A 14,407-nucleotide genomic window follows, 5' to 3' on the forward strand; every position below is an offset into this window, starting at 1 on the left:
TCGGAGATGTCAATGAGTCTTCGCAGAAGCAGATTGCAGTTCCTGCCTCCTGTACATCGGCGATTCAATCAAGAAGCCTCATTCGTCTCCGCCGCATTCGCTTATGACACTTGAAAAGCAGATGCTACAATACTGCATATTCTTACACATACAGAGGCGCGACGTCTAGTCAGGCTGGGCTCTATATATTCGGACGCCGGTTCGCAGTCAATTGGAAGAGAGCTGCCATCGTTGGAGTTTCGGGTTCGTCTCACAGCCTTGAACGATCGGTGGTACTGCAACACAAAAAGCACTCGAAGCACTATACTCAGTAGAACCATCACAAATAGAACAGCTTAAAAGGTAGAAGCATTCTTTCGACACACCAATCTATCAGAGAGGTCATGTCTACGCATACATACAGAGTACCATCCCCATCGCAGCTCACCGAGCTTTACGAGGCCGACGACCGTCTGCCGGCTTACGAAAACGACCCGTCTCAATCGCAGAATCAAGGACTACTTGAAGCCTACGAGGATGCCCGCCCAGCTCCACCAAGCTACGCCCAACGCTACATCACAGCTAACGGCGTCACCTTCCCAGTCGGGAGCTCGCGGGGGACTTACCCTGTACAAGAGAGCGATACGTGCAAGTTGACTTATTTATATATGACACCCCAGATCCCCACTTCCAGGGATTTGATCCGAGCCAGAAATACTCCGCGCCTGGAAGTTGTCACTCATTGGGGTAATTCACATTCAAGCTCAAATGCCATTGGAAACGACAATTTGAACGAGCAGCAGACCAACTTCTTCGAAGCCATGCAATACTGTCTTGTTGACAAGACTAACAAGTGGCGAAACTTCGTCAGAAAAGAAACTAGACCTGGTGATCTGCTCGATGCGGATTTCGACGAAGATATCAGATTGGATATCACGAATTACCTTGAGACTGCCGCTAGTACGATATACGCCACGATTGCTGGTGATTGCCAAGGGTTGATCGTCTCTCAGGATGTGTTGGATACTATGAATCGTATTCAAGAGGAAATGAATGTGAGGGGTTATAAAGGATGTTTATGTTATTCTACCGATCTCATCGGTGGGCCAGGGGTTCCCAGTGGGAATAATAGAGGGAGAGGGAGATCTTCCAGTAACGCTTTCTCTAGATGGGTACCCACTACTGGAAACGGCAACACAAGCAGAAGCACTAATCCAGACTCACCAAAAATGAGATTCGCTTATAATTTCCCAACCTTTCCTGAGGACGTCACCGCTGCAGATACTCTCTCGACAGTCCGTTCAAGCTTGACTACGATCGCGAACAGACTGAATGAGATGGTCAACTCGAGACACATACGAGGGAGCGATATTTCTGGACCCATACAAGGTTATGCGCAGATATACGACTTGACGACGTGCGCCGTGGATCAAGGGGTACTTGATCAATTGAAATCTTGCGAGGCATTTATTCCGAGCGGTAATGCTGATCAGACTAGTCTCTTCTCAAGTAGGAGAATTACTTGGTAGTTGAGTGACTGTGATGGGCATGCAGGAGGCCTCGCAATAGATTGTATTGGGACGTTGATTACAACATGATCGATGCATGATCGGTACAGGTCCGCAAGCATGTTTAAGCTTCGCGCTGGAGTATGCCTTGAGTTGGCAGTTCATACCGCGCCCATCTTGCTCATCTTCTTATCGTGTCCTCTGGTCCTAGCAGCGTTTGAATGGCCCCTGTTGGACTTACTACCTCCTCTGCCTCCTCCTCCCCCTCCCCTTCCACCTGATCCTCCTCCGCCTCTACCTCTCCCTCCTCTATTGCCGCCCCCACCTCCCCTTGTAGGCCCGTCATTCCGCTGTCGAGGTGCGGAAGCAGCTCTTGAGCGGGATATCTTATCAGCATGCGCAGCTAAGATATCTTCTTTGTGCGGCTACATTGTCAGTTGCTCATATCGTCAGCTTGCAGATATGAAGCCTGATCATGTCGGGAAGTACACATACATCTCTCTCCAGCATAATTCGCCAACCTTCAATCTGCCCGTCATCCCAGCCCGTAGCTTCTCTCAACTTCTTTCTATCATTAGATCGCCTAGTCGCGCCATCCCGCTCAAACACTTTCTGATTCGTGATATATGCTGTACGCAGTATATCCAATCTTTGTCTGTCTGACGGTCCAGAGGGAGTTGCCGCGCCCGAGGCTTCCCTTGAGATCTGGTCCAAGATTTTTCGGGTCAGCATGGTCACATACGGGTTGTTTGGGGGGTCACTCACCTTGACTCCATCCTCTTCACTGATCTCATCATCGTCCTCATCTCCTCTAGTATCGCCACCAACCTTGATACGACTAACAACACCATCGTCGCCTTCTTCGTAATCGTCCTCATCATCGAGCAGATTCGCTTCCTTCAATGCCCTTCTTCGTTCTTCTTCTTCTACAGCTTGATTCTCTACCAGTCTCATGATCGACGCTCGCAATGTGTCTGGTATAGCGTTTGACAAGGTTGGCAGCGTCCTGCGAAAGATTGGACGCAATTTCAGTATGTGACATCGCTCAAAAGTCAAAAGCCGACAAGGCACTCATGGGCTGTGAGCGGACAGAGAAGATGAGGAGCACTTACGTCTCGTCCTCCTTCAATCGTAATTTACTGATATCGAGCTCCTCGTCATCAAAGATATTCCTCCTTGAGGCTTTCGCGCGGGCGGAGTTCGACTGAGTTGTGACAACTTCAGCCTCGGCCGCAGGTAAGGAAGGCTCCTCCTGAGATAAACCTTGAATAGCGATCTTGAAGTCCGAGAGATCGTCCGGTAAACCTTCTCCACCACTGAAGATCACATCCACTATCGAAGAAGCTTGTTCTGCAGGTGTGGCTCGTGATCCCTCGGGTAAAGATGCGAACATAGGATGGGATAAAGCGGAGAGAAGCAGGTGAGGTGGGAGGGTGGGGAAGAGTTGGATGAGGTGTTTCACTCGCTAGATTAACCGGTCCAGATCAGCTCACGTGTATATATATATATATATATCCTGTGCGTCAAGATTACTATGCCATAGAATAACCTACAGGATCTCTGATAGCCTCTTCGTCTCTCTGCTGTTGCAACGCATTCTTCACTTTGTCACTCAGATCCTCGTCCCGTTCAAATAGAGCTTCCCAATCATCTCTTAACGAATTCCCACTCTCCAATAGACCGCTCTTCCCATCCGAGGGGTTGCCCATGAACTTGACCATAGCCTCTTCCACCGTCTCATGTCCTACAGGCACACTATCCAGCAGCTCTTTACAGATCATCAAGATGTCCGACTTCACCTTGACTCGAATGTTTTCGGGCGTATATGCTTGGATCATTTTGTAAGCTTTCGAAAGCGATTTCAAGAGGTTCTCCGAATCTTCCAAGGCCAAAGCCAGCAGTTCATCATGAGCTCTGATTACGCTCAAGAGGATTTTCGTTGCTTTAGCGATGTTCGATCCATCTCCTTCGTTCAGTCGATTGATCAAGGAGGGTATGATATCTATCCTGAATATTTCGATCAAGTCTGCATTGGCCCCAAAGGCGTTCGAGAGGATATCGTTGAGTGTAGTCAAGTGAAGTGGGTAGGCTATTATACCGTCCAGCAAGGTTACAACTTTAAGTAATTTCGGTTGGGCTGACGAGAAGTCCAAAAGACGTTGAAGAGGTATTGTAGATTGCGGATTTACTACATCTGCACTCCCTGCTGTTGGTGTTGGTGACAGTGCCAGCTGTATCGATGCCAAGATGTGCAGAGTGGTTCGTAAGAGAGGCAAAGTGGTAGGCGAAGGTTGAACATCCTCGAGTTGGCGGATCAAATGAGGGAGTATTTTGGGATAGAGAGAAGGAGGTGGTAGGCTAGTCGGGATATTGATAGCCATTATTTCGGCTTCAGTCTCGGTGAAAGAATGCCTACAAGGGACGGTGATCGCAGCAGATATGACAAGCGCCTGCTACCTTCCCTCAGAGACTGAGGAGGCAAAGTATGATAGTTGAGTGAAACTATTGATTACAATCGAGCAAAAGCTGAGAATTGGTATGGTATAAGTCAAAATGCTTCGATATTTTGTGTGTGCGTCACATCTCATCTTCTCATCTCGGTCGGATCCGAAAAAAACCAAAACCAAAAAAGATTGATAACTCGACCCAAAAGGAGGTGTGCAATGCGATCATCACACGGTACACATCAAAAGCGAGCTTGGGCCATGAATGTGATGAACAAACAGACGCTGGCTGGCATACTGCTATCGCTTCTTCAATATGATACAGACCTATGAGAGCGTGCCATTAAGGATCGTCTGAGCATCCCCAACGGGAATTCGCAAAATAGTCAAGTCGACTCCAATGATCATTGTCCTCCTCTCAGTGCTCATCAGGGATGCGTGATCCAGACACCTCGGGACAAAAAGCAAACACCAACTCCGCTTCGTGATGGTGTTAAAGAGCATATTTCATCTCAAGTGTAAATAAACCGTACAAAACCGAACTCCATCTCTTCAGCCTTTCTAAACCACTGGTTACTAAATTTAGTAAGCGGCAGCCTTCTTGGCGGCGAGGGCGAGGTGACCAGAGTACTCGTCCAAAGGAGATTGGCCGACAGGGACGATGGTCCACAGGTCTGGGGATTGGAATTGGTAAGTCTTCGAGAGGGCAGCCATGGTAGCCTTCAAGAAGTTTCCTTGGGTGGCAGTAGATCCCTTAGATTGGGCTGAGATGCACAAATACGATGAAGTCAGCTAAGCCCACGCAAAGATTTCTTTGGTAGGACGAAAGGGACGAATAAAACCCACTGTAACAATCTTGGATACCGGCCATTTGCAACATTCGCTTGGAAGCAGGGGCAGCGACGATACCGGTTCCTCGGGCTGCGAAGATACCACACATCAGCGTTGAACCTCAATCGTAGCTTTCATGGTATTTGAGCTGACAAGAGGATGAGAGGAAAAGACAACTCACGAGCAGGGATCAATCGACACATGACGGAACCAGCTTTACCAGAGACCTTGCAAGGGACGGTATGAGGTTCAGCGATGTGCGAACCCCAGTATCCTCTTCTGACGGGTTGGATGGAGAGCTTGGCGGTGATGATGGCTCCTCGGATAGCGGTAGCGACTTCCTTGGCGCACTTGACACCGAGACCAACGTGTCCGTCGAAGTCACCGACGGCAACGAAAGCCTTGAATCGGGTTCGTTGACCGGCAGAGGTCTGCTTTTGGACGGGCTTGATAGACATGACTTCGTCCTTCAAGGCAGGGAGGAACAAGTCGACGATTTGGTATTCCTTGACGGGGAGAGAGAAGAGGTAGATCTCTTCGAGGGACTTGATCTTGCCGTCCTTGACGAGTCGACCGAGCTTGGTGACGGGGACCCTGTGGGCATGACGGAAACTGATCAGTACATTGTTCTTTGATCCGGTTCATCCGGATCTATATGGTCCTCCGTCTGAAATCTATGCTCTGAGATTATCCTCGTCTAATAGTCGCTATCCTCTTCCATCCGATTCAACAGTCTAACGACATGATGCTGCTCATTAGGCAGTACATTCCTACCAACGTCCGCTCCCTACGATGCGCCCATGCCCCCATGACTCTACGCCTCTCTTCAGGTCGACTCGATCTTCGCCCTTAACCTTGCCCAAAAGACTGTGACCCGACTCACCATTCCTTCTCCTCCTCCTTCTTTCCACCTCGTCGAGGACCTCTTCGTCCTCGTCCACCAGCACCTCCTCGTCCTCTTCCGAATCCACCTCGTTGTCCTTGAGCTTGAGCTTCAGCCATTTTGTCGGTTGAGGTTTTGTTGTTTTTTTGATGGATGAGGAATAAACCTTCAAATATCTTGAACGATTAAAGGTTTTCTCAACTCGCTATCCTCTCCTCTCTGCCTGGGATTCCTCAATCAGGGTTTGGTTGTGGCCATGCACCATACAAGTATTCCATTCACCCAAATCGACTGAAAATGAAATTCCACCATGAGCATTCTCGGTAATTTGCGGCGTTATCTCTTGCGCTTTCAACTTAACACCGACGTAGTCATGCTGCTCATCGGCTTTAACACCCTATTTGGGGCTGACACGGTGATGTCCGCCAGAACGGTTTGAGCTGATAAGGCACAGCTGCTGCAGATACCCCTGTAGGATGCATAAGATCCTGCTTTCCTCGGTGACTGCGGCGGTTGTATTGCGGGTTCCCATCTTTCCATCTCAGGATAAAGCTTCAAAGGCCCTGCGCCCTATGTCCTCAGCCCTATGCCGTGTTGCTTAAATGCAGTCGATAATAATCTGTGCTTGGCAGGTTAGTCAATTCTCCCGTCGGCTTGGACGCATTTCCGAAAACCAAGTTACCTTGGGGTTCTTGATTCACACTTAGGGTCTCTGAAAGGGCGTGACGAGCGACTGACTTTGCTGGAGGAAGGAACGTTGCGCGTGTGCTCTCCGAGAGGCTGAGGGACGTCATCGATATTCAACAGCTCTTCACATATCGAGAATGATTTTTACCTTTGTGCAAGACTTTACTTTGCAGTCGCTTATCTCTGATAGATCTTCACGCTCACTACCATCCATCTGCCTTGAGCCAATTCATAGTTAAAACACCTCGTATCTAATCGATAGTCTTTACTCGTAGCAAACCCGAGATCGGATCTACGGCTTTATCTGACGCCATCACCGACCAAATCATACTTAAACTCATAATTCCTCATACCTTATACCCAAAGAAAAGACAAGGTTCAAATACCGGGATCTCGAAAAGCGGGAAGAAATTACCTCGAGGTAAATCTTAGAGTACAGTCGACTTTTGTTCTTCCCTTTCCCACGAACAAGAGATTTACGGCAATCAGGCTTGTTCGTCTGCATATCGGTTATATAAGTGTAGAGCAGTAGAGTGCAAAGAGGACTTCGTAGACTCAGATAGGTGGAACGATAATTATAACAACAACACATTCACACATCAATCACCTTCCTACCTATCAACCTATCAATTGGATCGTGATCATCATCATCATCCATCCAGTGAGACAGTCAATCGACAATTTAGCATCTTGGCGGTGTGATTTGAGGAGAAAGGCTGATTGTAATCATCAAACCTCGTCGGAGAATAAAATCGTCAGCTTAGAGGGGAGATAAGGATTCATCCATTCATCCAATCCATCTCATCTGCGTTGCTCCAGACTACTCGTGAGTGATCTTTCGGCACTATGAAATTGTCTTACCTTGTGATCCATGTTTCTCGGTTTATCTTTCCTACCTCTCACCCCGAAATACCTAAATACGATGTGGGTGTTCCAAATTTCGGGCCGGTCAAACTCAAATCATCGTCATGTCAGTGACTTCATCGCCAAAAAGCTGTACTCTTTCACGTACACGTGCAATGTGTACATGTCCAAACGTATAAACGTCTAAACCACGCCCTCTACATGAACTTTTTTTTGCTTGACTTCCCTAATAGATATCGCCCCTATTCATCTTACAGTCTTCTAGGATATTTTGACAATGGGAAGATATGGATAGCTGATGTGAGCTAAATTGTACGATTCTCAGGCTATCCGTTTAGAAAGGCATCAAAAGCGGAATCGTTATTCGGGACAGACTCACAGACGTATCCCCAAGGCTCCGATCGACGACTGAAAAACGAGGAAACCATCATTCTTGAAATCATAATCAGCATCAAAGCAAGAAAAGATCGCCTCACCTCAGCACAACCTCATACATTAAGCGAATATCAACGTATCAACGGATACGACATTCGTCAATCATCAACCAGCATTGATCCATTTCATTCGCCGTTTTACCGAGGCCGAGTCGAATCCTTTCATCAATATTCATCTCGAAACGATAATTCATCATCCCTTGTCGAGAATTCCTCCTTTATCTATCAGCTTCAACAACATCAAAGCGTCAAGGCAAACTCAGACAACTGACCGTTGAAAGAACACTCTATCAAGTCAAGAAAGGACCTCTTTTCCATATATCTGCGTAGTCGCATCTCAGTAGGAAGAAGCTTTTGTCTAGATAAGGTACGGTACAACAGGTGGATCTAGATACAGAACCGTAGGAGGTACATCAGAATCATGTCAGGAAGTCCGTCGAGAGCTGTGAGTCCACCAGTTCGAGAGTTGTCTTTGATGCTCTCAAGTGTCCAACACGGAAGCTGATTAACGTTTGCTTAATGCCCATGCAGATGAGACGGAAGCTCGTGATTGTAGGAGATGGAGCGGCGGGTAAAACTTCTCTGTTGAACGTATTCGCAGTAGGACACTTCCCAGAGAGCTACGTGAGTGCATCATCTCTAATATGTATACTGTAGCTCAAATCTACATTTGCATGCCATGCAATCCTCTTTATTTTGGAGTATCGACTGACTTCACGCTGTACTTCAGGAACCGACGGTCTTTGATAATTATGTGACGGAGATTGAACTGGATGGGAAACCCGTACAATTGGCTCTATGGGATACAGCGTGAGTTGCGGCCCTGGAGACATCACCCAAGGGCAAGTATGGTATGCTGATATATCCAAACAGTGGTCAAGAAGAATACGAGCGATTGAGGCCGTTATCATACTCGAAAGCACACATTATCCTGATCGCTTTTTCGGTGGACACGCCAGATTCGCTAGAGAACGTATCGCAGAAGGTGAGCATCCTCTTTCGAGGGTGTCAGATATATTTTTCTCTCAGGAGTAATCCCTTCTGATCATAAATTGAATTGCTAGTGGATCGAAGAAGTGCGTTCGATATGCGGCCGACAAATCCCCGTCATTCTCGTAGCATGTAAAACGGATTTGAGGGACAAAGCAATTGCGAATGGTTCCTTCACCCCGGAGAGATACATTGATCGAGCGACTGTGAGTAGGCGATTTGGGCAGGATATGACTTGTACACTGTATGCTGATGGAGATGGGGGTCATGTAGGGCCAAAGAATGGCAAATGCTATCGGGGCTAGAGCTTATTTCGAAACTTCGGCATTATTAATGCAAGGAGTAGATGCGGTATTCGAAGCTGCGACGAGGGCTGCTGTGACGGTGCGCGATCAGGGCCACGGAGGTGTCGGCGCAAGTCACGATCATCGACGAGAGGCGTATGGAGGAAGGAGGAGGTCTGAGAAGGACGATGATGAGGAAAAGGGAAGATGCTGCGTTGTCATGTAGACGTTGATCGCATGAGGAGACAAGCGAAGCGCAATCGACTTGGATCGGCAGCTTGTCTTCCAATGTCGATTATTCCTACAACAATTGGCTTGGCGGAGATGCGACTCAAAGACAATGAAGAGCAGGGTACCCACGAAGAGAACGACAATAGCATGATCCGTCATTCCCCAAACACACCGCCCGGATAATAAACATTATAATACCTCGATGATTTCGTCGAAACAACCAATTCCAGTAAAATCTGTACTCAAAAGCAACGGAACATCTACGATACACGAAAAACCCTCACGCCTCACGTCCCAAACGCCAAAATGCCAAAATGACCACATCGCAATGTCATCCAAGTAACACCATGTCAAGCTCAGACTCCCAAAAAACCACATTGTAAGCTGTGATCACGCAAGCTCGGTCCCCAAAATAGTACCAGTTGTGTACAAAGTATATTCGCCTTCTGTCTCTGTCAGCACTCGTTATCGTATATTGTAAATAGCATTCATCTGTTTTTTTTCCCTGTCATGGTCATGGAATCTTATGCATCTATAGAGATAATTCTGCTAGTTCACTTGTGCTAAATGGGTAATTGTCTGCAAAATGGCTGGGTGGCGATTTTTACCTTTTCCGGAGATCGCCGATCAACGATGTCGTGCCTTATGACGTCTGTCTTTGGGATTGGATTTGTCAACAACAACAAAGGAATTACTACAAGTGAATGAGATGAGCGAGTCAAGGACAATGGTGAAAGAGGTAATAACATGGACGACCGCATATCATACTCTCATCTGCATCTCCACAATTACTTTACTCCTCTATTTGAGCTCGACGCTGTTCACCCTTCCACCCACGCTCCGCAGCAGCTCATCACAGCTGCACCAATTATCCGAGCTTTTCAGCTCACATCGATATTCACCTTCGACATAAATCAAGCTCAATCATACATACCACATCCTGCTAGACCCAGACTTGCTTCACCGACAGCTGGAGGAAAGGAAAGGAAAGGAAAGGCAAGATGGACATAACGCATCTACCGCCCAGTCGGATATTGACATACCATTCCCATCTCAGCAACAGTCTATTACCTTCTGCTCTTTCGAAAGACCCCTCTAATTCTTATTCTGCATCCTCGACCTCATCTTCCGCTTCGAAAGACAGAGCATCGTCTAGGTGTCAATACCACCATCATTATCAGGACCAAGGTATTCTCAAGCAAGCTCTTAAGAGGAACAGCTTATCGCTGGCCCCCAGAGATGGAGCATCGCCCTTTTCAACACTACCGACCGAGATCGCACTTTCAATCTTATCCTACCTGGACCTGCCTGATATCCTTACCCTCTCCAGAGCTTCAAGGCGGCTTCACGAGTTGACCCGCTCACCAGCTCTTTATCGCGAATTAATGCTCAACGAACTTCCTGCGCCTATACCGATATCCCTCGAACGATTAATCTTACCTGCAGTCAGAGATCTGACGTTGCAATTACATTATCACCAATATCGAAATACTCCCTTACGAACATTGTTGTACAGACGCAAACCCAATATCTACACTCATACGCATACTAGGGTACCGAGTTATCGATTTATAGAAGGGAGAGAAAGGGGACCGAGTATACTTGAACCCCTGTTGAAGCACATCAAGTTGGATCAGCTTACTTCACTCAAGATACCCTTCTCGTCCTCCTATCTACCCTTAGAAGATCTGTTCAATATCCTAGACGGACTCGGAGCGAATTTAAGGAAATTGGATTTGAGAGGAAGTAATTTGAATGGTCATGAATGGATGAAGAAATTTGAACGGTTCTCGAAACTCGAAAACTTGGATTTGGCATTTACCAATATCCATTCCCTACCCCCGCCTAGCACATTCAAGAATTTGAAAGTATTATCGTTATCTTCTTGCTGCTCGATATCACCGGTCCTTCTATCGGCTTTCCTCGGAGAGTTACCGCCCACGATCGAGAAGTTGGATTTGTCGAGACTTGAGCAAATCCCCTTTAGAGCTTTATGGGATATGCGGGTAATATGTCCCCGACTAGAGCTGGGCCAACAAGGGGATACTAGGCAGGGAGAAGGGTTGGTATTGACCCGGTTGAGGGAGATCAAGCTGGTGGGGATTGATCATTTGACGAGAAGGGATATAAGGGGTCTTAGAAAGCATTGGGAGGATCAGAGAAAGGAATGCATTCACAAGGAACAAACCGAATTTGAGTTTGAGCTGTCAAATGATTTGCCGGGTTTAAATCCATGTGAATGGGATATGAAGGAACCACGAACTCCGGAGATGGTTTCTCGCTCGTCATCTCCGACCTCATCGTCAACATCGACATCATCGAGTGGAGATGAAGAAGAATTGCGTACACCATCAACATCTTACTCACAGACACCGAGGACACCGCCCCCGAGAGTCAGAAATAGCCCAGATCAGCCGCAGAACCGGAAGATCACCTTGCCGAGCCAACATACGTTCTTGCAATCTTTATCGACATCAACGGACCATCTTTTCGATCCCCACTCTGCCACGCGGGTCAGATATCTCACTGATCTTTCTGTAAAATCTATGGAGAGAAATCGAGCATGTTTGGATGAACAACCGGATGCTGTTAGGATCGATATTATACATTCTGCGATACTCGAAAGCGAGGACGAGGATGGGTACAGGCAATTCATAGGTGAAGTGGTGGGAGGTACTTTGGATGTTGGTATCGGAGGTGGCGGATACGTAGAGATAGATTAGGGGTTGAATGCTGGACACACTTGCTGTCAGTTGCGATGCATGTTCTTCTTCTCGCCTTGGAACAAAGCTCTCGTGTACCTTGCATACGAATGAATTCTGAACAGATCGTGGGGGGAATGACCCAAGTGATCAGCAACCTGTCTCGTGGTATATACCATATAAATACAGCAAAGTGGTGTATACTATACCAATATACTGTAGACCCAACTGAGTTAGGTGAAAGTATCATCGTCCGATAACCCCGGTACAGGCTTAAGTAACCCAGGATACTCCCTCTCTATCCAATCTATCTCCGCATCATTGATCCTAACGATTGTTCCTAGACTTTCACCCGTCTGGGGATCTTGCATAATCTGATCGCTCTCTTTGATCCAGTTAAGTGTTCTCGTACCGCCTTCCTCATTATTCCTTCTAAGTCTCTCTGCACCTTGTGACGCTCGACACATGTTTCCGGTCAATTGAGCTTGTGAGTGAATATCAGTACAGTCATCGTACCTTGCGAGCGGGAGGAATACTCTGTATCTCTTGATGTTTCGACTGGGTTGACTGGTCTGGTAACTATAATCCATACAATTCTCCACACCTGCGACCACAACTCCTTTACCAGCTGGATTCTTCAGTTCGCCTGTATGCGCCTTCTCCGCACTGGAGTCGACGATGAACGCCATTGTATCGTGATGCTTGTCATTGAGCTCCGCGAGGTCGAAATGATCTCTGAGAGAAGAATCCGCTTTGTACGCATCAGAGATCTTGGATCGGACCGTATCTTCCAGACTGGGTATGAGTATGGGTACGAGCATGGACATGGGCACAGCATCGTTGGTACTTCTGAGTCTGAGTGATCTTTCGAAATCACGAATCCTGTCTCGTGCGGCTTGACTCATACCAGTTTCCGGAGAGACTGACGAAAGGGAAGACGTAAGATCGTTAGGGAATATACCCTCGAAAGCATTCTGGAATTTGATAGCTTGTTCCCTTCGAGGTTGTTGGTGCTGCTGCTGCTCCTGCCTTGCAGCAAATACAGCCTTGATGTGAGCCTGTGACGAGGACGTCCAGATGCTCTTTATCGTCTCTTCGAACGAGTGGGCCAATGTGTTATGAGCGGCGTTGGAGCCATTGAGGGTAAAAGACCAAATCTGGCCCATTCCAGGGAAATTGTAGAACACGGTAGGTTTCTGGTCGGTCGCCACTACGGTGTCGATATGCTGTTTGCTCCAGTCAGAGGCGGTGTCTTGAGAGAACGTCATGGTGCTGAAAGAAGGCGCAATGGATGCTGAATCAGCACCTGAGGCTGTTGCAATCGAGCCTGGATCCGAGAATAGTTTACGGAACATCGTACAATCGAGTCAAGTCCAAGCGGGATGAAATTGTATTGTATAGTGTCGTATAGTATTGAACTGGATTGGCAGCGGTGTATTTGTATCGCTGTGTCAGTATGAACGTACCGAATAATGAGAGAGAAGTACTGATACTGTATTGGGGATTGGGTGAATAAAGAAGGATGGTGAGATACAACAAACGAAAACGCATACCCCCAGCTATGATGAGACTGTTATATACTGTATTGTACTGCACTATCATGTCGAGTCGTTCACCCATACACAGTGCGTATGCGTAGCGGAGTGTGTGATGCTGTCATCGTACAATGGAGCGCACGTGATACGTCTCCTCTGGCCAAGCCGAGACCTCCAGTCACCACAGAAAGGAGTTCTTCGCCTTGCTTGGGTGAGCAGAGTGGGGAAATCCCTTCCCTTTCTCGCCCTGGTAGGTCCGACGAGTAGGACATCAAGCAGGACATTTGTACTATGTCACACGTTACAGACATTTTACCCCATAACGCGCTGTATAGGTCAGACCTCACGATCACCCATAATGACACTATATGAGATCACGATCGATGACAATTGACGGTCTCATTATATCATTACTATAGACTTTTCTGTGCCACAGTGTATGTAAATCAGCGCTATTGTATGGTATGTACGGGACGTACAGTGCATTCCATCTGATCTTCATTGGACTCGCCTACATTACCTGATCTTATGACTCCTGCGAAATGGATCGTTGCCTTTTTGCTTGTGAATGATGCATGCTTGCTCCTTCTGTCTTTCCGTCGTTAGGCCAATATGATTTCTGTACCTTCGCTGAGGGTGGCGGGACATGACCGTCGGTCTCCTGACAGGAATGGTGTACTGTACAGTACGTAATGTACAACAAGTGTACACACCACCTGTGAGCGTCTCAACAACTCATCGCCTAAATGCATACAGCGACACTGCAAGCTGTAAGGCTCACGGCGGTTCTCGCCCATCGTGCCTGATAGACCTTTCGTACAGTGACTCATCGTATTCAATCGGATCAAGCAGGGTCGATGGCTGGGAGTGACTGGATTTTGTGTGGCGCATACTGTATTGTAGAAATGACCGACGGTCACCTTTGTGCGAGATTCTTATAGTTTGACTTTCTGAACGACTCGCAAGTGCCCAATCAATCTTGTATGCCACACTACTGACAACTTCAGGCTACATAAAGGCAGCCCTACAGATAGG

At 47.4% G+C, this 14,407-nt stretch overlaps 6 protein-coding genes across 6 annotated transcripts; 3 read left to right on the forward strand and 3 right to left on the reverse strand.

The window, feature by feature from the left end:
- Nucleotides 1-383: 383 nt before the first annotated feature.
- Nucleotides 384-1,508, forward strand: I303_101559 (uncharacterized protein; the record flags this gene model as incomplete). The annotated part of the gene is made up of 1 exon (XM_018405651.1): nucleotides 384-1,508. The coding sequence occupies one exon, from the start codon at nucleotides 384-386 to the stop codon at nucleotides 1,506-1,508; it is 1,125 nt and encodes a 374-aa protein (XP_018265932.1).
- Nucleotides 1,509-1,648: 140 nt separating this feature from the next.
- I303_101560 (uncharacterized protein) lies at nucleotides 1,649-3,868 on the reverse strand (the record flags this gene model as incomplete). Its single annotated transcript, XM_018405650.1, has 5 exons — nucleotides 1,649-1,912; nucleotides 1,983-2,192; nucleotides 2,253-2,493; nucleotides 2,600-2,952; nucleotides 3,041-3,868. The coding sequence occupies 5 exons, from the start codon at nucleotides 3,866-3,868 to the stop codon at nucleotides 1,649-1,651; spliced, it is 1,896 nt and encodes a 631-aa protein (XP_018265931.1).
- A 645-nt stretch (nucleotides 3,869-4,513) lies between these two features.
- Nucleotides 4,514-5,764, reverse strand: I303_101561 (40S ribosomal protein uS5; the record flags this gene model as incomplete). Its single annotated transcript, XM_018405649.1, has 4 exons — nucleotides 4,514-4,695; nucleotides 4,778-4,852; nucleotides 4,944-5,356; nucleotides 5,646-5,764. 4 exons carry the CDS (start codon nucleotides 5,762-5,764, stop codon nucleotides 4,514-4,516), a joined length of 789 nt encoding a protein of 262 aa, XP_018265930.1.
- Nucleotides 5,765-8,051: 2,287 nt separating this feature from the next.
- Nucleotides 8,052-9,130, forward strand: I303_101562 (uncharacterized protein; the record flags this gene model as incomplete). The annotated part of the gene is made up of 6 exons (XM_018405648.1): nucleotides 8,052-8,075; nucleotides 8,162-8,254; nucleotides 8,361-8,440; nucleotides 8,504-8,615; nucleotides 8,695-8,826; nucleotides 8,894-9,130. 6 exons carry the CDS (start codon nucleotides 8,052-8,054, stop codon nucleotides 9,128-9,130), a joined length of 678 nt encoding a protein of 225 aa, XP_018265929.1.
- Nucleotides 9,131-10,136: 1,006 nt separating this feature from the next.
- Nucleotides 10,137-11,858, forward strand: I303_101563 (uncharacterized protein; the record flags this gene model as incomplete). The annotated part of the gene is made up of 1 exon (XM_018405647.1): nucleotides 10,137-11,858. One exon carries the CDS (start codon nucleotides 10,137-10,139, stop codon nucleotides 11,856-11,858), a length of 1,722 nt encoding a protein of 573 aa, XP_018265928.1.
- A 212-nt stretch (nucleotides 11,859-12,070) lies between these two features.
- On the reverse strand, nucleotides 12,071-13,105 carry I303_101564 (uncharacterized protein; the record flags this gene model as incomplete). Its single annotated transcript, XM_018405646.1, has 1 exon — nucleotides 12,071-13,105. One exon carries the CDS (start codon nucleotides 13,103-13,105, stop codon nucleotides 12,071-12,073), a length of 1,035 nt encoding a protein of 344 aa, XP_018265927.1.
- Nucleotides 13,106-14,407: the final 1,302 nt, after the last annotated feature.

This window comes from Kwoniella dejecticola, chromosome 2 (assembly GCF_000512565.2).
Source record: "Kwoniella dejecticola CBS 10117 chromosome 2, complete sequence".
NCBI classification, from domain to species: Eukaryota; Fungi; Basidiomycota; class Tremellomycetes; order Tremellales; family Cryptococcaceae; genus Kwoniella; species Kwoniella dejecticola.